Raw genomic sequence first — 21,800 nt, 5'->3', positions numbered from 1 at the left:
AAAGTAATACTTATATCTAATAAATAAATAAATAATACCATATTATGAAACATACTTTGGAATTAGGAAAGTACGTCGGTGGGAGTTGGGGTCAGTTGTAGCCATTCCTTAAAGGAAAATAGCAGGTGGCACAGTAGACAGTTGAGAATAATAAACCAGACCTGGAATGGCACACCAGTTGGAAAAGGTTCGCCATCCCTGACCTACGATGATATATGAAATAATTTTTTTTTTTCTATTTTACTTTACGTCGCATTAACACAGGTAGGTCTTATGGCGACGATGGGACTGGAAAGGCCTAGGAATGGGAAGGAAGTGGCCGTGGCCTTAACTAAGGTACAGCCCCAGCATTTGCCTGGTGTAAAAATGGGAAACCACGGAAAACCATCTTCAGGGCTGCCGACAGTGGGATACGAACCCACTATCTCCCGGATGCGAGCTCACAGCTGCACGCCCCCGACCGCACGGCCAACTCGCCCGGTAAATATGAAATATTTTTCTAAAATAAATTTAAAGGAACAAGACAAGGTCATCGACCTCCAAAATCAAAAAGGGTATGCACTAAAATATAAGGTAATTTAATCGCACACGGAGGAAACGTCCAGGCGATGTCACTTTTCACAACAATGATCCCGCACTCGCACACAGGACGCACGATCGCGCCAAAATGCTGACATGACTAGTCCAAATGAACAAGGGGAAAAGTATAGGGATGACGAGACCCACAGTTCGACTGGGAAGTTCAGTACCTTGCAAAATGTAATCGGCCCGGAGGAAATCTCCGTTAGCGACTAATTAAAGGTTAATGCCCGGCCACACCCACAGTTCCTACACTTGCACTCCTTAGCCATTCTTTATGGAATAATGAAAAGAAAACAAAAATTACTTGTTCTGTGCAAAATAAAAATGAAAGTAAAGAAATATTGTCTAGGATAGTTCACAAAGATCACATGACAATAAGGTAATAAGGCCTAATATAGGCTACTACTACACTACAATACTATGTAGTTGTACAAACATTTTTTTCTACAACACCCTAAGAGAATGAAAATTGCTATTAATTGCTGAAAACCAAATGTAATACACAAGAATTAGGCCTAATACAGATACCACAGATACTATAGATACTACAGATCCTATACCACACAAGTATTTCACAGTAATAGAATAAACACACTAATTTATAATAAGATACCTACTATAATACTCTACAATAATATTTAAACTACGTTCAGACATATCATTATTACAGTAGGTTATTACGGTACTAAGCACAAATAGAAATGAAAGTTGCAATTAGGCCTAGTAGTGCTGCAGATCATTTCAGGTATTTAGGATGTGTATTCCCTCCTGATGGTAGTATATTAAGAAAAATTGTGTCCAGCAGGAGCAAAGCTAATGCAGTGAGCTCACAGTTATGATTACTGGTATTCTGTATGAAAGAAGCTACTGTAGCTCATGGACAAAATTCTCTTTACGGTACATCAGTGTGTTTTCAGACAAACATTGATTCCATGATGGAGCAACTTGGCATGTTTTTTTAAACTATCGAATTTAGTCGTATGTTTAACTATATGAACAGTACATATTATAAATAGCTGTATTTAGTGATGAACATCGTTTAAAAATTCATTATTATTAAAGTTTACGTGCAGCTTTTGAGGTTTCAAAATTTAAAAAGTAGAATTTGTAGCAATATTAGTTCTAGATTTTTTCTTAAGTTTCTCTCTAATTATAAATATGATTCTAACGTGCACTTAATCTTTTTATCTTTAAAAATACAAAGAGTGTCATAATAATTTTTACGAAGTCTTTAAATTTTTTCACAAGCCCTAATACCCAATTTACTCATTTAAACAAACAATTCTGGGTGAGTTAGCCATGTGGTTAGGAGCGCACATCTATGAGCTTGCATCCTGGAGATAGTGGGTTCGAATCCCACTGTCGGCAGCTCTGAAGATGGTTTTTCCGTGGTTTCCCATTTTTACACCAGGCAAATGCTGGGGCTGTACTCTAGCCCTTTCCTATCCCATCATCTCCATAAGACCTATATGTGTCGGTGCGACGTAAAGCCACTAGCAAGAAAATAAACAATCTTACTTCAGTTTGTCCTTATATACTCTTATCTCCTTTAATCTTAAAAGCATTTTGCCAATTTTGCTCAGTTATAATGTTTTCTGTCAACTGCAACACCCGTTACATTCACAATAGTGAAATAACAAGAAAAAACAGTGATTGTCCTTTTTTTTTAATAATATGTTTAGTTCCTCTAGAGTTTCTTTGGTCTCAAATTTTCAAGTTTGTATTAGCTGTCATCTTACAGAGTTTATTAATTTTCACCATCTACCTCAAGTAGTGGGTTGCGTTTGTGTAACACCTGATACAGTATGGTTTTTAATATTTAAAATACTGGGAAAAGTTTTATTTCAGAAAATAAGGGCCTATAGTATATACAAAAGTAAGAGCTATCTTTTGCAGTTAATGAGATTTTGATCAGTTATTTCATTCTCCAAATTTATCTTTTTAAGTGTTCAGCTGTAAATTAACACCCATTACAGTGGAATGCCTGCAAACTTGCTATATGGGAATGAAAGTGGGTGGACTCTTGGGATATGTTATTTGTAACAGACTTGAAAGTAGAAGGCATGGTTGATTGTGCTGTGGGATCATTGGCAGCAGGGTACTAGGAATGATCGAAGAAGGTAAGAAATTATATGAAAAAGGTAATCACATCTGAAAACTGCCTGGGATTCTGTTAATACTGTGTGATGACCGGGCGAGTTGGCTGTGCAGTTAGAGGCGCGCTGCTGTGAGCTTGGATCCGGGAGATAGTGGGTTCGAATCCCACTGTCAGCAGCCCTGAAGATGGTTTTCCGTGGTTTCCTATTTTCACACCAGGCAAATACTGGGGCTGTACCTTAGTTAAGGCCACGGCCCCTTCCTTCCAACTCCTAGGCCTTTCCTATCCCATTGTCGCCATAAGACCTATCTATGTCAGTGCAACGTAAAGCCATTAGCAATACTGTGTGATGTGTATGGGCCGATTGCAGAAACGGCATTTAGACGATGTCTACGGTTAAACAATGCCTAAGTATGGCTGCCGCATTGCAGAGACGTTATTTATCACTTAGACACTGTCTAAAACCGATGTTCAACCAGTCATGTTTAAACACTGCCGAGAGCACTGTTTAACCTCAAATGACAGGAGTGAATCACAATCAGAGGTTATGTACCGTGAAATATGTAATTTGTATTATGTTGAGACGATTCCGGGAAGAAAGGTTAGTCCGACGGCCTCTCTGTGGGTCGCCCGCTGCTAAATCGCAGCAATTCGTTTGACATGCACGGGGAGATGATAAAAAAATAAGGTTCCGCTTTACGAGAGACTTGTTTCTTGAGACTGACAAAGTGACAGGCCGGTAACTGTCAACTTGAATACAATTCTTGGCAATCGATATATTTTATTATATACATGGGGTAATTTCCATCGAATTATAGGTCACTTCGACTACATACATATCACAATTACGTGTCCCGATCGTCTGAGGGCTGTCACATACATCAACCGGGAGAGATTCACTTATATTTACTGCCAAGTAAACACACATAATAGTGAAAACTAAAAAGTAGGTTGTATGGGATTTTTACATGTATAATCGCATAGGTTTTCGGTAACTATCAGATAGGAAAAGGCAAGTGGTGGTGATTATCGTTTAAAGAGGACTGGGGAAGAAGAGCTATGGCCATAATAGCCCTAGTATTTGCCTGGTGTAAAAATGGGGAAACTACGGAAAACAATCTTCACGGCTGTCGATGATGCGTTTCGAATCTACGATCTCCAGAATGCAAGCTACATCTATATGGCCCGTACAACACACTCGGTTACACATTACTATTGCTTCATCTTCCCTTCGTCGAAGCTACCGTATTTATGAGTAGATTACACTCACTGTAACATTATAATGAAAGCTACCCTTCCCCGTACGGTGGCGTGTATATGATTTTTCACGAGAGTTTAATCCTGATGTAAACAAGGCATGTCCACGCCTCAGCCAAAGAAAGAGTTGTGATTCGCTGAGCGTGTACTATCGACCTCCGCCCCGTCAATGTCTCGTGTTCGGACATACAGTGCTGAGCATATTACCTAAAATAGACGAGGAACAGATTTTGAGCTGTGCGAAACTAAACAGAGGGGTCTAAAGGGAGATCTACTGCTGAAGATTAGGGCCTACGTTATTTATTTATTCATTTCTGAATATTAAAGAAAGCTATCGTAGGCTAGAGCACCTCTTGCTCCATTTCTCTCACTGTGAATACTGACACTTTACAGCTGCTGCAAGATGCAACACCTTATCTCCACGCTGTACAGCTTGGGACTTTCCCTCGCTATGAGAAGACTTCCTGCATTACACCACGCCTTCTGCCTTCATATCTCGTTATTTAATCACTGTTTAATTTAAAAAAATTATAGATACACACCGGTATATATGACAACCATATTTTACTTTGATTACGTACTCTTTCAGACTATCTAAATGTAATAAACTAAGATAAAATTAAATTAATGCCACCTACTAATTTTCTTCGAGCTCGCATACAGTCCAGTGAGTACGACGGTTGCTTCTCCAATCAACTACGTCTGTGTCCACGTGCAAAGCCAAGGTGCTCCGCCTATTTGTTTACATCAGGATTAAACTCTCGTGAAAAATCATATAGCTGTAGTGTCGATAATATTATGAGATTTTTAATTTGCACCGAAAGCGATACTCTTATCTGTGGGCAAGTCATGCTCAGCCATATTTGAGTAATGTGTAGGAAGACAAACAGCTGACTGGCGTTCGGCGCGCGCACCGACGAATTTCATTGGTTGCGACAAGCAAAGAGTTACATGAAAGATACTTCAGTCTCCATTTTCAAACCAAAATTGAAACTTTAAGGGATGTCTATTTAAACATCGACTGAACATTGTTTATGCAATGGAAGATCGTGAATGATTTAGACGTTGTTTAGGTAGACGATACCTAAGGCTTAAAACTAGTCATATATGTTTCTTCTATATCATGTAGAGTAATTGAGTTCCACCTGTGGAAACTTACATACTTTTGTTATCTAGGACTGCATTTAACCATGTTATCTGTTGTATACATATTACAATGCTGTGATTCATGAAACCATTTTCGTAAGATATTGCTTCTACATAATCTATATTAGAACATGTCCTGACTGACTGACTGACTGACTGATTCATCGTCACCAAACTAAAACTACTGGACAGAAAGAATTGAAATTTTGGGGACACATTTATATTACAGTGTAGGTGCTCACTGAGAGAGGATTTTTGGATATTTCCGTCGCTAAGGAAGTGAAAGGGTGGTGAATTGTTTAAATGAGTATATCTATATCTCAAAAACTTAACAGTTTAGAGATGTCAAAATTGGTATTTGGATTCTCCTTTAAAAGCAAACTCGTATTTTTTTATTTTCTGAAAATTTTCTTAAGTGGGGTGAAAAGAGGTGAAAAAGGAGTTCAATCCTTTTTGTGAGGATACTTGTATATCAGAAACTGAAGATATTACAGACATGATTTTGATGTTTGGAATAACCTTTAAAAATAAATACATATATTTTTTGTTTTCGAGAAACCCACTTATGAGGCTTAAGGAGGAAGGGTGTGTGAAATAGATTGCATTATTTTTATGAGGATACGTATATCTCAAAAGATGAAGATGTTGCAGACGTGAAAATTGATATTTGCAATCTCCTTTAAAAATAAAGAAACCTGTTTTTTTCTTCTAAAAATCCACTTTGTGGGGGGAGAGAGTAAAAGAAGTGGAGGAGGAGTTGAATTCTTTTTATGAGGATACTTATATCTCTAAAACTGAAGACATTACAGGCGTGAAAATTGGTATATATCTATGGGCCTGTATATAAAAGGCAATAGGCCCCCACTAAGGAATGGTTTCAAAAAATTCCACCCTTAAGGGGATGGAACGGGGATAAAATCTTAAAAACCGAAATATTCGTTCCTCCGAAGCCATTAACCAGACAATGTTGAAATTGCACTCAATGATTGCTTCTTATGTACTAGATGTTAAATAAGACAAGTTTAGAAGAAATTCAGCCTTTAAAGGTTAAATGGGGGTTAATACCCGAAAACAAGAATATCCGTTTGGCATACAAGGTTGAAATTTAACATGATGGCTCCTCCTGTACATCTTAGACTTTCTATAATGAGTGATCTTAAAATAATTCCACCCTAAGGGGTTTTGATTGGGGGCAGGGTTGACTACATTCATATTCATTTCTCTCCAACCGTTTGACATATGGGCTTGAAATTGTCCTATATGTTTTTAATAAGAAGTGATCTTAAAACAATACATCCCTATGGGGGAGGGGGTTGACTAGGGGGAGGTCTTGACAACATAAATATTCATTTCTCTCAAACAATTTCGCATACATGTTTGAAATTACACATGACAGTTGTTCCTATATGTCTTAGAATTTAAATTAAAAAGTAGTCTTAAAATACACCCCTGAGAGGTTTTGACCGTGAGAGTGAGGCCTAAACACTCAAATATTCATATCTTTGAAATCGACTGGCATATGAGGCTGAAATTTCACATGATGTTTGCTCCTATAAATAACAGATTTTAAATAAGAAGTGGTCTTAAATTAATACATCCCTAACCCTAGAATGTTAGCGCTCGCCTCCGCGACGAGCACGTGATACACTTAAGCTTCCCCTCAATTCTCCCTTTTATTCTATCCTCACGTACACCTGGCAGTGCCTAGCGCAATGTTTAGCCTCCTTCCTGCCAGCAGAGAGAGTGGACAGAAAGTTGAGGTAAGTATTGTTTAGGATCAGTTTCTAAAATCATAGTCGTCGTCGATATGAAGCTCTACATATAAACGTTTACTACTTCTTTGGTCTCCAAGATGAACTGCTACTATTGCTCACTGTGTAGTTTGCATTTAATTACGTAAAGTGGAATATTTCACTTAATAGTTGTGTGGAAATATACACTGGGACTCTGTATCTACTGTATATGTTTTAGGTTTTTCGTATGTGGTCAACAGTCTGAAATGGATGGACATCTCACGGAGGAAGGAATCCAGAATATTCTTGTTGAACTTTCCAATGACAAAAGAGAAATAGACTATGTTGAACTAGATTACGATTTTGAAGGAGGTGACAGTGGCCTAGATTCGGACTTTATACCCGATTGACAGTAGTCTGATACAGAGGAAGATGAAAATGAAATGGCGTATGGCTTTTAGTGCCGGGAGTGTCAGAGGACAAGTTCGGCTCGCCAGATGCAGGTCTTTTGATTTGACACCTGTAGGTGACCTGCAGGTCTTGGTGAGGATGAAATGATGATGAAAATGACTTATATACCCAGATCCCATGCCAGCGGAATTAACCCTGCCGGGATTCGAACCCAGGACCCCTGTGACCAAAGGCCAGCACGCTAACCATTTAGCCATGGAGCCGGACACAGGATGATGAACATAACATCATTATGTCCATCATAAGAACTGAATAGTGTGTCATGTACTACTGTTCATTGTATATTATAAAATGTTTTGTGTAAATGTTATTCTGTATTGCTCCTACTCATGTATCTCACTAAATTTGAGATGTACTTGTTATTATAATTTAGTCATCATCATCATCATCCTAAACCATCTCCAGTTTCCCGGGTGTGGTATATGAGCCTCCTCCATCTCATCCTGTCCTTGTACCATTCTTCCTCCACCAACTTGTCCCAATCATGACCTCTCAGCAGTACATCACTCTTAACTAAATCTATCCATTTCCTTCGTGGCCTTCCCACGGGTCGTCTTCCTTCTACCTTTCTGTCAAATTTCTTCCTAGCAGTTCTGTTTACTGGCATCCTCTTCATGTGACCAAACCACTTCAGTCTTGATATCTGAATCTTATTTAGGAGAGAATTGTCTATTCCTACTTCTTCTCTAATTTTCTCATTCCTAATCTTGTCTTTCCTGGTTTTCTGGATCATAGTGCGTAGGAATTTCATTTCAGCTGCCTGAAGTTTGGAATTATCTCTATTGGTCAGTGTTGTGGTTTCGAGACTGTATGTAAGAATTGGTGTATAATAGGACTTGTACAATGTCATTTTTGTTTTCATGGGTATTTGCTCATCCCACAGCAGGTGTTTTACCTGGTGGTAGAATTGTGTTGCCTTATTGATTCGATTGTTCATCTCATGTTTTGCTAGGTTGTCATTTGATATAACGCTACCCAAGTATTTGAAAACTGGAACGCTGTCCAGTTGAGCTTCATTTAACATGACTATTGGTTCTGCTCCTTCCCCATACACTTTCATCACCACCGTCTTGGTCTTGCTGATGTTTAAACCATATTTCTTAAACTCCTCATTCCAGCTTTGTATTCTCTCTCCCAATTCATCTTCTGAGTCACTCCAGATCGCAACATCATCTGCAAATGTGAAGGCTTTGATATCTCCATGTTCTTTCCTTTTAATAGTTTTCATTACTACATCCATTACAATAATAAATAGAAGTGGTGACAATGAGCTGCCCTGCTGCACTCCTCTCTTTGTTTCAAACCAGTCCGACAAACCACATCCTACTTGAATAATTTAGTCATATCAAATTAAAAAATAAAACATCGTTGGTATTACCATTACAATATGGACTTTAACAATTATTGAAACCCTCTGAAAGCGACAATGAAAAATAACACTTCATAGAAACTAGCAAAAGTGCACAGGTCGTCGTCCCGACAAAGCGCTACTGATAACAACATTGCGAATAGCACTACCATTCTAGGACTAAGGATGTTTGACTTGGGGGGGGGGGGGGGTGGCTGACGGCATAAATATTCATTTCTCTCAAACCGTTTGACAGCTTGAAATTTCACATGATGGTTGTCCTATAGGCTGTATCTTAGATTTTAAATAAAAAGTGGTCTTAATTCATCCCTAAGGCATTTTGACTGGGAAGGAAAGGCCTGAAAAAATAAATATTCGTATCTCTGAAACTGTTTGACTAACGAGGTTGAAATTTCACATAATGGTTGCTCCTATATGCAGTAGAGTTTTAAACAAGCTTTTTAAGACAATACACCCCTAAGGGTTTCTAAACGGTGGGGGGGTGTAAGGCCTGCTTACAAAAATATCAGTTCCTCTGAAATCGCTTGACATATGAGGTTGGGATTTCACATGGTGGTTACTTCTCAATGTCTTAGATTTTAAAGAAAAATTTGTCTTAAAATAATGCACATCTAAGGGGTCTTGACTAGGAGTGATATCCAATATTTATTTCATTGAAACCACTGGACATATGAGGTTGAAATTTCACATGATTGTTGCTTCTATACATCTTAGATTTCAAACGAGAAGTGGTCTTGAAACAATATATTCCTAAGGGGTTTTGACTGTGGTTTGGGGCCTGATGAAAAAATATTTGTTTCTCTGAAACCGTCTGACATGCGAGGAGCACATGATGGTTGCTCCTATATGTTTTAGATTTTAAATAAGAAAAGGTCATGGAACAATACACCTCTAAGAGGTTTTCGCTGGGGGGGGGGGGTTGTGACTTGTGACAAACTTATTCATCCCTCCAAACCGTTTGACGTTTGAACTTGAAATTTTACAAAACTTAGGATATTTTAAGTGCCAAATATGATATAATTCAAAATACTTCACGTATAAGGATTGGGATTATGTAGAAGTTGTTAAAGTTGTAAAACTGAGTCTTCACAACAGCCAAGGTACTAGACCAAATTTCCATCTTTTTTCTTTATTGCCAAAAAAAAGTTATTTGTAAATTTAAGTGATTTAACAGGAATAATTTTGAACTTGATACACAACTGGAGGAACATTTTTTGGGACTGTATACCGTTAAAAGTACCTACAAATTCTTGTGGATATTCATCATCATCATCATCATCATTTCCCTTTATCCAGCTGTAGCCGGGTAGGGGCAAATATGGTTCCTCTCCACTTTCTTCGGTGTTTCCACCACTCCTCTTCCAACACTGTGTCCCAGTCCAGGTTTCTTTCTATAATGCTGCGTTGGATGGTATCCTTCCATCTCAATCGTGGTCGTCCACGGCCTCTCCTTCCTTGAATTTGCATTTCCATCACCTTTTTTGGCATTCTTTCGTCGCTCATTCGCTTTATGTGCCCAAACCATCTTAGTCGGCTCTTCTCTATTCTATCATTCATTTTTTCCACTCCAATTTCTTCCCGGATTTTCTCATTCCTTATTTTGTCTCTTCTACTCTTCTGTATCATACTCCTCAAGAATTTCATTTCGGCTGCCTGTATTCGACTCTCATCCTTCTTTGTCATTGTCCAAGTTTCTGCTCCGTAAGTTGTTATGGGTACGTAATACATCTTGTACATAGTATATTTTGCTTCCATTGGCACATCTTTGTCCCATAACATATTTCTTACACTATGATAGAAACAACTTCCAGCTTGAATCCTTTTACTAATCTCAGCATCCAGTCGAGCATTCTCCATTAATTCACTCCCCAGGTATTTAAAAGTTTCCACTACTTCCAGGGACTTGTCTGCAAGTCTAATCTGACCTTTCCCTTCTTTCTCCCCTCTAGTCATAACAAGAGTTTTACTCTTTTCTACACATATTTTCAATCCACATTCTTCAATCTTCCCATTCACCACATTCAACTGTTCTTGAACCTTCCTGTCGTCTTCTCCCCAAATCACAATATCATCTGCAAATAACATCATGTTCATTTCTCTTCCTCCATATGCTGCTTTTGCCATTCTCATGATGTCATCCATTACTATTGTAAACAGGATTGGTGATAGAACACTTCCCTGTCTCAGCCCACTAGTTATTTTGAACCAACTTGTCCTGCCAACTTGTGTTTGCACGCAACTACAACATTCCTTATACAATGCCATGATCATTTTTATTAATCCCTGTCCAATTCCTTTTTGCACCAGACTGTCCCAAACTTTCGTCCTAGGGACACTGTCATATGCCTTTTCAATATCAATGAATGTCATCACCATATCATTCCCGTACTCCCAATGCTTTTCCATTAGTTGTCTCATAATGAAAATGGGCTCTATTGTTGACCTTCCACTTCTGAAACCAAACTAATTTTCCTGTATCTGCTTCTCAACCCTCAACCTTATTCTACGTTCCAGTATCCTTTCCATTATCTTAGCAACATGGGATATTAGAGTAATTCCCCTGTAGTTCTTCAAAACTTTCTTATCACCTTTCTTGAAAATTGTGATGATTATTCCTTTTTGCCAATCCTCAGGGACCTCCTTATTCTCCGAGACATTCCTGAGAATCCGATATGTCCACTGCAGGCCTACAGCTCCAGCTGCCTTTACCATCTCCACTGAAATTTCATCTATTCCAGCAGTTTTTCCATTTTTCATCTTTCTTACTGCCATTTCAATTTCATTCATTGTAATTTCTTTATCCATTTCTTCGTCAACTAATTGCCTTTCCTGGTCGTCCATTGAATGACTGTCATCCGTTCTTATGTTCAGCAGCTTCTGAAAATACTCTCTCCATCTATTTCTTATTACTTCTGGCTTTGTTAAAATTATGCCACCTTCATCCTTCAAAAATCTGGTGTTTACTTGATCTCTCTTTTTGTTTCTTAAGATACCATACAGTAATTTCTTGCTGCCCTGCGTATCATCTCTCAATGTCTGTGTGAATAAGGCCCAGCTTTTCCTCTTTTCTTCCTCCACTACTTTCTTGGCCAAATTCTTTGCCTCCACATATTTTCTTCTACTTTCTTCAGTCTTAGATGTTTTCCATGCTTTCCATGCCATTTTCTTTTCCTACACTTTAATCTTTACCCTATCATTCCACCAGTGTGTTTCTTTGTCTTTCACATTTCCTGATGTTCTACCACACATCTTTTCTGCACATCCAACCAGTGCTTCCTTAAATCTTTTCCATTCCTCTTCAACATTCCCCACCTCTGTCCTGGGTACCAAGGGTATTATTTCCCTTTGAAATTCTTCTTCTATGCTTTTCTCCTTCAACTTCCATACTTTAATTCTTTTCTCTCTTCCTAATTGGGGTTTTTCAATCTTTCCAACTTTCAATTTTCCTATCACAACTCTATGATCTCCACCAAAGGCTTCTTCAGGCATGGCTGTTACATCTACAAGGTTCTTCCGGTGTTCTTTCTCTATGATTATATAATCATTCATGGTCTTTGTCCGTCTGTCTCCCCAGCCATACCTTGTAATCTTCTGACTGTTCTTCTTCCTAAACCAGGTGTTTCCAACAATCATTTGATTCCTCATGCAAAAATCCACCAAGAACTCACCTTCTGGATTTACATTTCCATATCCAAAGGGCCCTACAACATCTTCCTTTCCTTGTCTTTCCATTCCAACTTGTGCATTTAGATCTCCCATCGATAGCACTTCCTTATCTTCTATCTGTCTCTCCACTTCCTCTAAGAAGTCCTCTAGATGTTCATCTATGCAACCAGTTTGTGGGGCATACAACTGAAATAGATCTTTCACGCCATTTTCAAACTGGAGTCTCATCATCATCATCCTATCGCTGACGTACTTTGTATATTCCAGATATTCTTGGATTTCTCTTCTAAGTATGATGGCCACTCCATTTTTTGCTTCAGGTCCTCCGCTGTAATACAGCCTGTATCCTTCTCTCAGAGGGATCTCCCCTGTACCCCTCTTCTTGGTCTCGCACAGTCCAAGTATGGCTATATCTTTTTCTATCATGAAGTCAACCAGTTCTTCTGTCTTTCCCGTCAGTGTCAGTACATTAACTGTTGCAATTTTGATGTAGTTTGGTGCTGGTTGCCCATTTTTCACAGTTCCCCTAGCACCTGAAGAGCTGCGTGTCGCTTTTAGCAGGGGACGCCCTAACCTTTTCCGAGGCACCATATTTGCTTTGTCCATATAGGCTATTGTTACGATGGGCTCGCCACACCCAAAGGCATTTTATACCTACTGCCAGGTTCAAAATTAGGCCGCCCCTAACATGGAGACAGACGCCTTTCATAGCCGCTCCTCTGGAGTACAGACGCTACGGGTATGCCCCTTCCGCCATCCCCGCCGTACCGAAGTCCACCTTCTCCGCCGTAGATGCCGTTGAGGTCTTCACTCGTAACCCTGAGCTGGGACCCATGCCAGATGTTACACACCGGGTCAGTGTGCTCTGGGACTCACATAGGCAGGGGCGCCACTCCCTGGGTAGGGCTGTCTCCGAAGAGGGTCCCTACCTGCTACCTGTGGATATTGAATGTCTAATATTTTATGGTTCAAACCTCTCAAATTACTAATCACTTTTCACAAGCTTAATACATATAATAGGCCTAAATAATAAAGGTGGTTTCATCTCTACTTTCATCAGAAATTGGTGCTGCGCTCTATGCAAACTAAATTCTATGTCTTAGATTTTTTAATAAGAAGTGGTCTTCGAACAATACCCCCCTAAGGGGTTTTGACCGGGTGATGAGGAATGATGACAGAAATATTCACTTCTATGAAACCGTTTGAATTACAAAGTTAAAATTTCAAATCGTATCCTTTGTGTTAAGTAACAGTATGTTTGAAACAAATTTAACCCCTCAGAGAGTTAAATGGGGGTTAAGATCCAAAAACAGATATATTTATTACTTCCTCCGAAGCCGTTAATGTACTAAGACAAAATTCCAAGTAGCGGTATTTATTTTAAATCCTCGGTGTGAAATAGAAAAGATGTTTAAACGTTCCACCTCTAAGGTGTTAAATGGGGTTATTTCCGCTAACAAAATTATTCAATCCTACAAAACCATTTGACGTACCCATTTAAAGGTTTTTGACTGGGGGTGGGTTCTGATAACAATATTTATTTCTCTGAAACCGTCTGACATGCGAGGAGCACATGATGGTTGCTCCTATATGTTTTAGATTTTAAATAAGAAAAGGTCATAGAACAATACACCTCGTAGTTGACTCTCAAAAACACAATAAGGCACGGTCTTAAATTTTTACATCTATGTCCTAGATGATAAGAAATATGTTTAAAACAATCACCGCCTAAAAACATTCATTCTCCCATTACAGTTCGATGTACTGCACCCATAACTGTACATCTTGGATGCTATATAAGCTAGGGTTTAAAAACATTCCAATTCTGTGTGGGGTTCAAATGGGTTTTGGAAAAGAAAATTAATAATCATTCCCCCAAAACCGTTTGACGTATGAACTGCGGGTGTAATTTACAGGCTTGGTTGATAGTGGACTCTCCGAAATATATACCTTTGAATTTAAAACCACAGCGAAGTGCGGGTATCTTGCTAGTGTTGTAATATATATCATCACTGGTTAGTCTGCTAATGTGACAGAGATGATTGAATCTCCAAGTATGCAAGGATTATTGGTTGAATATCATGCTGGTGGTATTCAAATGGCATTTAAGCACCTAAAAGAATGAAAATAACTTCTGGCATCCCAACATCTCCGAAGCCTGTTGTCCACTTCCCTCATCCAGCTCCTGGTGGATTGGAATGTTTATGGCACCTTTCCATCTTCCTCTTTCGAATCACCATTGTTCCCTCCTTAACTGTGTTCCAATCCAGGTTTCTTGTAATTATACTATTTTGTATTGTTTTCAATTATGTTAGTCTGGGTCTCCCTCTTCCGTCCTCTTAACATGTCCAAACCATTGAAGCTTATACTTCACCATTCTTTTGTAAAGCTTTTTCACACTGATTTCTTTCCTGGTGTCCTCATTTCTTATTCTGTCCTCTCTGGTCTGTATGATCATACTTCTGAAAAATTTCATTTTGCTGACCTCTGTCTTTTTGTCAGTGTCCAGGTCTCCACTATGTATGTTAGTATTGGACAGTAGTACATCTTATACATCACTTCTTTACTCTTCATTAGTACTTCCGTCCTCCACACAAGGTTTCTCACACTCTGTTGAATCCTGTTGCTGAATTCCTTGTCCAGCCCTGCATCATTTCGTTTCCCAGATACTTGAAGCTCTCCACAATTTCAAGGTTTTGTCCCTTCATTTTTATGCTTCCTTTCCCTTCCCTTTCTCCTATAGTCAACACTTATCTTACCCTCTTAACATGCTGATTTTCATTCCATTATTTTCAACGAAAATGAAATGGTGTGCGGCTTTTAGTGCCGGGAGTGTCTGAGGACAAGTTCGGCTCGCTAGATGCAGGTCTTTTGATTTGACGCCTGTAGGCTACCCGCACGCCGTGATGAGGATGAAATGATGATGAAGACGACACATACACCCAGCCCCCATGCCGGCGGAATTTACCCATTATGGTTAAAATTCCCGAACCTGCCGGGAATCGAACCTGAGACCCCTGTGACCAAAGGCCAGCATGCTAACCATGTAGCCATGTGGAGCCAGACATTACTTTCAATAATCTCACTCAACACGTCAAGTTGCTCTTGTACTTCCTCACTGCCACAGTTTTGTCCATAAATGTTAAACCCACTATTAGTTACAAAATACTTTGTAAATTAAGGTCAACCTTATCAATACTTGTAGTATTCGTGATGAATTACAATTGGCCAATACATGTTTCGGTTTGTTTCAAGCAATCGTCATCTGACAATGGTAAAGAATAATCATTCTCTTACAAAATAAAATACATAAAAAATATACATTAAAAACCTATGAACCTTCATGAGGAACCTTAAAATTAATGTTTATTGAACAATGTGGAATGTCATGTCAAAATCAGTGCACATTAAAATAATTTACCCTTCTTAGGAATTCTTAAAATTAATTTTTAAAAAAGGAATGCCACGTTAAAACACTGCACATAAATTTGGTGATGAGTGTATGAATCTTCAGTGTTATCATAAGCACTCGTTAGATTAATGAACATAAAGGGAGGTGTGATTTTTCATGCAGTTGAAAATTAAAGAATGTATGTTGTAAATTTGAAACATCGGTAGATTTACTGGCATGTAAAGGAACTCCTGTGGGACAAAATTCCGGCACCTCAGTGTCTCCGAAAACCGAAAAAGTAGTTAGTGGGACGTAAAGCCAGTATCATTATTTATTATTAAATTTGAAATGGTTAAACCCTCTATTCCCAGTTACCTTAGTTTTGGAAAGTTATTGTAAACTAATGCCTTCTGGGGTCAAGAGAATGTATTATGTTCGGAGTACCCAAATGAATGTATTCTCTTAATGAATTTGTTTGTTTGTTTGTTTGTTTGTTTGTTTGTTTAGCATATATAACATGAGGAATGTCTAATCAAAAGGCCTTATTTCCACTTTAAAAAAATGTGTTCATTATTTCGTCTGCATGCATTACAGTAGTTGAATACTATTGAATGTCATGAACAGTCCAGGCCAGAAAGATGTAATTCTTCAAATGTTGTACTATACTCGCTAATGGGTATGTTCTGTTCCTATTATTATACTTTCCTTGCATTTTCTGTAGATTTTGTTATGGTGGAAATACCTTTTGAACAGACACTCCTAATGTGTAGCTCCATCCTAGTGATGTAATAAAGTTAATATAATTGTTGCTTTATCTTGCAGTTCAAAAGGCTAGAGACCTGCTGACTAAAGGAAAGAATGGTAAGTTATTCATTAGCTCTCTCTGTGCTTTATACTGAAGATTCATTGCATTCTAAAACATATAAATTGTGATCTAGAATGAATCCATAAGTATTATATTCTACTTAAGGTTATGACTTCTGTACTCTTCCTCGTAATTTCTTCAACTTCTCCTGAACTCGGACAAGAACACACATTAGAGATATACACAATGATAGATCACTTGTGAAGACGGAGTGACAAACATGAATACACAAAAGCACCAAGATAAACTTTACATTTTCAGTCACTGTCAGGTTAACTTAGATTCACTCGCTCTTAGTCAGTCCCAGTTTGACGAACTTGTTTCTGGTTCCGAGCTTTATCCATGGGATCAGGCATCATCACACATTGTGGCAGCCAGTCTTTTTTAGCTACAGGGAGATTTCTAAGAAAAAATGTTTTTCAGTATCAAGTTATGATTGTTTTCTTTCCTTTTTTTGTCACCTACTGCAGTTGAACAAAATGTTCATAAACAGGACTGAGAAATGAAAATCTGAAACATTAGTAATACAATACAAATAATCTAATTAATGGAGAAATTATGGTATTTGGGATGCAAGCAGTCTATCTCGGATTCCATTCCTGTAGGATAAAATTATGCCATTTCTGAAAAAACAGCATTAGGCCTGTTTTTCATTATCAAACCCAGAGTCTCTGGATGAGAGCCAGACACACTATTGTTATGTAGTGGGACTGACCATTACAACAAGTACAGTTATCTTGAAAATAAATGTTTATACAGCTTGCTTTCAACTTACATTATATGTTACATTATACAGTATGTTGATGTTTCCTCTACTCTCCTGTAGTCCTTGTCGAGACAAAATTACTCTGGGCTGGGTGGGCGCCTGGAATTTTATAGCAATGAGTAGGGTAGGTTATGGTGCCAGTTACTTGAGCTGCTTTAATTCATTATTATTGTTTCTTAATTTATTTGCATTATTTTATACCTAAGCAGAACTCGGTGATTTGTGCTGAACGTGATTGCTTTGGTCACAGAGCAGTACTGTCCGGTGGGTTTTTGTATCCAGTGCATACTTCTCAAACTTTTCCATGTAGAAACAGCCGTAAACCATGGCTTCTTGCTGCTGTACATTTCTGGCACCCACCCAGCCATGACATTTCATCTTAACAGTTAAAAATTAACAAGGGTTTCTTGATCGGCGTTATTTTATAATTTCAACACAACCTAATATTCCAGAATGAGATCAGAGTTTGATGTTGACATAGTCTGTGAAAGCCTGCTCCAGTATATCTTGGTAGTGCAATTTATCAAATTTTGTACAGGTCTCTTTCTCCAGTGTTGGAGAAATTGTAGAGGGGCCAGAAATCTCATTCTTTTGCCTCCTAAAACTAACACGTGTAACCATCACTGTCATTCTTGTTGCCATTCGGGAACATACATCCATGAACTCCCCTCTGCTTGTACGTTTCACTGACGGTCCACTCACTGTACTTATGCATGTAAACTTGAATATTGGTGAATGATGCAACTGTTTTGTGTTGGAATAGTGTTAAGGAGATGGTTTTATAGTTACAGTTATGTCCTGTCTCGTAATTTGCCAAGCTGAGTAGCTCAGATGGTAGTGCTGGTCCTCCAAGCCCAACTTCGCAGGTCTGATCCTGACTCAGTCTGGTGGTATTTGAAGGTCCTCAAATACGTCATCTTCTTGTCAGTAGATTTACTGGGGTGTAAAAGAACTTCAGGACAAAATTCTGGCAGCTTGGCATTTCCAAAACCTGTATAAAAGTAGTTAGTGGGACACAAAAACCAATAACATTATTATTGTTTCTTGATTTATTTGCATTATTTTATACCTAAGCAGAATTGGTATTAAAGTTAGGACACTGTTAACTGTTGCTTATTATACTTTTTTTTTATAGGTACTAATGATGCCTTTGTGACTATTGCTTTGGGTAAAGAGAAGTACCAGACATCTGTCAAAGAGAAAGTTGGGAAAGAAGTGGAGTGGCATGAAGAATGTGAACTGTAAGGATGAGTACTATCCATTCTTGTAATTTGTTATTAAAAATGGTAGGATTTCTCTTCACTCCTATATATTGCATTACAACGAAGTGTTTTATGCCAGTTGTGGTAGCTTTGATCACTGATACACCTCATTCCTCTAGTTTTGAATATACTTACAAACAGAACAAATACATTATTAGCAATAATATCCCAGGAAAAAAAACTTTAAAAATATATTACCGGTAATACGAAACTGCAATCAACAGCACGTTTCCCCTACCATAACATTCCTGCTCCCGTTGCACCGTCTGCGCCTGTAATCGATCAGCTGCTTGACATTTGCAGTTGGTCAATAGCAAGGCGTTCCAACACACATTCGGAAGGGACCAGCAGGGAAGTGAGTACGTGACACTTTATTAGAACACACCAACCTTTATACATCTTCTCAATTTCAAAAAATGTATTTATTCCTTTTTCTTTCTTTATTTGTTTCTCTTTAGACTCGTATAACATCTAATACACCGGAGATACAAGATCTAGAAATTTCGTGTGGAGCTTCAGTCTATAATCGAGAAGTTTCCCCTGCTTTATCTTTACCTTTCAAGATACAAATATTCACACAGTACACTGCTTAATGTTGTTTTTAAAGACTTTTAATCACTTGCCAGTGAAAATAATCTACTATACAGACTGTGTTTTTTCTCACGACGACGACGACGAAGAAGAAGAAGAAGAAGAAGAATACAACCACAGCATGTAACATGCTTTTTAAAAGGCTTTTTATCAATTCATTATCTGTGTCTTTGTCATTTTTATGTATTACTAAGCTGAATATGTCTCCTATTAAGAGACGAAATGTCCTTATAAACAAGTGTCATTCTTTGATATCATCATAAATGAATGCTTTGGAAGGTGGAAGATTCTCGATTTGAATTAGATGTACAGGCGACTGGTGACTGGAGCTTCGGTGACTTTGTAAAGGAACGGGAGCATCTACTGGAACTTCTAGATAACTGATTCTGGATAGTTTGTTTGTATTTTGATGTTGGTACCACTGTATAAATAAATAGTAATAAAGAGAGAGAGAGAGAGAGAGAGAGAGTGTATATATACAATAGATTGAAATGTGTGTTCTTGTTAGTACTCCCCGCATTACACGTATACTCAACATTTTGGTTCCGAAACCCAATAATGCAGTGTAACTTCAATGCCATTATCTTCACATACAACGCGAGAATCGCAGTGTTGTTTCACACTTCAGAACAATGTAAACGGTTCATGAATAAAGAATACGTTACATGCCAGCAGGCGAGAATATAACGGCTTGTCCACACAGCGAACATTGGTCTAAAAATTGATGCCTGCTTGGCCATCAGATGATATCGATGTTGATTCAAAATCATGTAATTCAAAGTCTGATTTTTCGTCCCAAGGTTTTACTGTAATTTTCCGTCACTTATAGGAATACTCGAGGGAGACTCATTGGTAACCTTTTATTGCGCAGTTCATAACAGCAGACAATGAAATCAATTTATAACCATACACCAAGTAATAAATAATAGCACGTAGTAAATCCTCTTAGTCAAAGAACTATATGTCATCTAAAATAGTTACAGCAGGACCGCGATAATTCGCAATCGGTTAATTCAAAATCCTGCCTAATTCGAAGAAGGTCTAGTTCCCGGAAACATGAAATACGGTTTTGCATGTTATTTAAATTGTTTAATTCGAAATACAGATAATTCGTAATTCGAAGAACAATGTCGGTCCCATTGCCGAAATTCAGACATTTAATTCAAAACTTCCTATACGTTTTAAAATGATAGTATTAAAAATGTATCTGTGTCATGATAGAATGCGTCCTCTGGAACTTGGAGGAGTAGCCTTCTGCCCTTCTCTCATAATAAATTCAGAAATGCCAACACTTGCTGCTTCACAAAGTTTTCTACTATCTATTAATACATGCAATCACCTTTATTCACAGTTGAAACCTTTAAAATGCCATGGGGATTTTTTTTTCTTCCAAAGTGTATCCAACAAAGTTCATTTACATTATTCAAATAATGCACTTGGATAAATCACTGGCAAACATAACCTCACACAATGAAAGAAAAAACACAATTCATAAAGGAGGCTCTTCCGTGCAAATGCTTTATTTTTTTTATTACTGTACTGTTTGCATTATTCATATGCCTTGTGGTTGCACGGAAATTGCCAGACACCGTTTAAACATCGCGGCTTATCGAACTTTACTTTGACATGGGGAGGAAGTCTCTCACTTCCGTGTGCTTTGCAACTCGGTACAACAACCCCACCCTTGTTCGACTTCCCGGCTGGCACTTCTCTCTTTTAAAACCGTAAGTCCGTTCAGGCTTGGCTTTCAAAAATGTGGTTTTATTGGCATTGATAATGTTGATATCGATGTTGATTCCCATAGGGAATCTGAAATATTTGTCCTGAATGAGCAAATTTATAATACCAATATAAATGGTCCATTATTGGACATTATAAATTTTCCAGCTAGCTCATTCTTGGATGAGAGATGACCACTGGGCCCAGTACGCCTTATAGGTTGGTTGGAATGTTTACGGTAATATCCTTCCATTCTGGCCTCTGATTACAACTCTACTTTCCATAGGATCTGCCCAATGTTGTCATCCTTCAGCTGCTCCCTCCTCAGGGCGGCTCGATTCCAACCTTCTGTGGCGGCGGCCCTCACGGTAAGGACGTCCACTGTGCATGCCTCTCTCTCCACTTTCTGGTAACCTGTACCATTCTCAGGACACGGTCTACTGGATAGAGCATTGGCGTTGTAGGTGCCTCATTTCTTGTCTGTGCTCAGCGGTGAAGCGGAGCTTACCGTTGTTTACCTTTGCCAGGACAACTCTCGATGAATCCCCGCTGCTTCATTTTATCCAGCGTCTGGTGAATTTCCACATTCTTCAGGAGGGTTACCCTGTGGGGTGGTTGCCAAATTGGGGTGGCTTCGCCGGTGTTAAACTGATGGTACATCCTGTCTGTCCTTCCGTAGTTGCCTCTGGTAGCAGTGAAGATGTCCTGGAACTTGTGAATTAATTAATTATATTCGTTAGACTGTAACTAACCCTAAGGAAATTTATTTTTGTCAGTGCCCAGATGTGTGTGATAGCACTGTGTTGCACCTTCCTGTAGTCTCCTACCCCTATAATGGTTGTTGTGTCCCAAGGACCCACGTGGTACCTTTAGTGAATTTTGTT

The 21,800-nt window shown here is 38.5% G+C and overlaps 1 protein-coding gene across 3 annotated transcripts in view; it reads left to right on the top strand.

The window, feature by feature from the left end:
- The window catches only part of Rip11 (Rab11 interacting protein), a 302,722-nt gene that overhangs the window by 17,208 nt on the left and 263,714 nt on the right, over positions 1-21,800 (top strand). For all 3 annotated transcript variants that reach the window (XR_010859090.2, XR_010859089.2, XM_067139175.2), the window contains exons 2-3: positions 16,536-16,574; positions 18,480-18,585. Coding sequence is in view for 1 of the 3 variants with exons in the window: in XM_067139175.2 (XP_066995276.1) it covers positions 16,536-16,574; positions 18,480-18,585 (145 nt within the window). In the remaining 2 variants the exon portion in view is untranslated. The remainder of the gene's footprint in view (positions 1-16,535; positions 16,575-18,479; positions 18,586-21,800) is intronic.

The sequence above is a fragment of the Anabrus simplex genome, chromosome 2, assembly GCF_040414725.1.
Source record: "Anabrus simplex isolate iqAnaSimp1 chromosome 2, ASM4041472v1, whole genome shotgun sequence".
NCBI classification, from domain to species: domain Eukaryota; kingdom Metazoa; phylum Arthropoda; class Insecta; order Orthoptera; family Tettigoniidae; genus Anabrus; species Anabrus simplex.
This window is presented reverse-complemented; position numbering and strand designations above follow the sequence as displayed.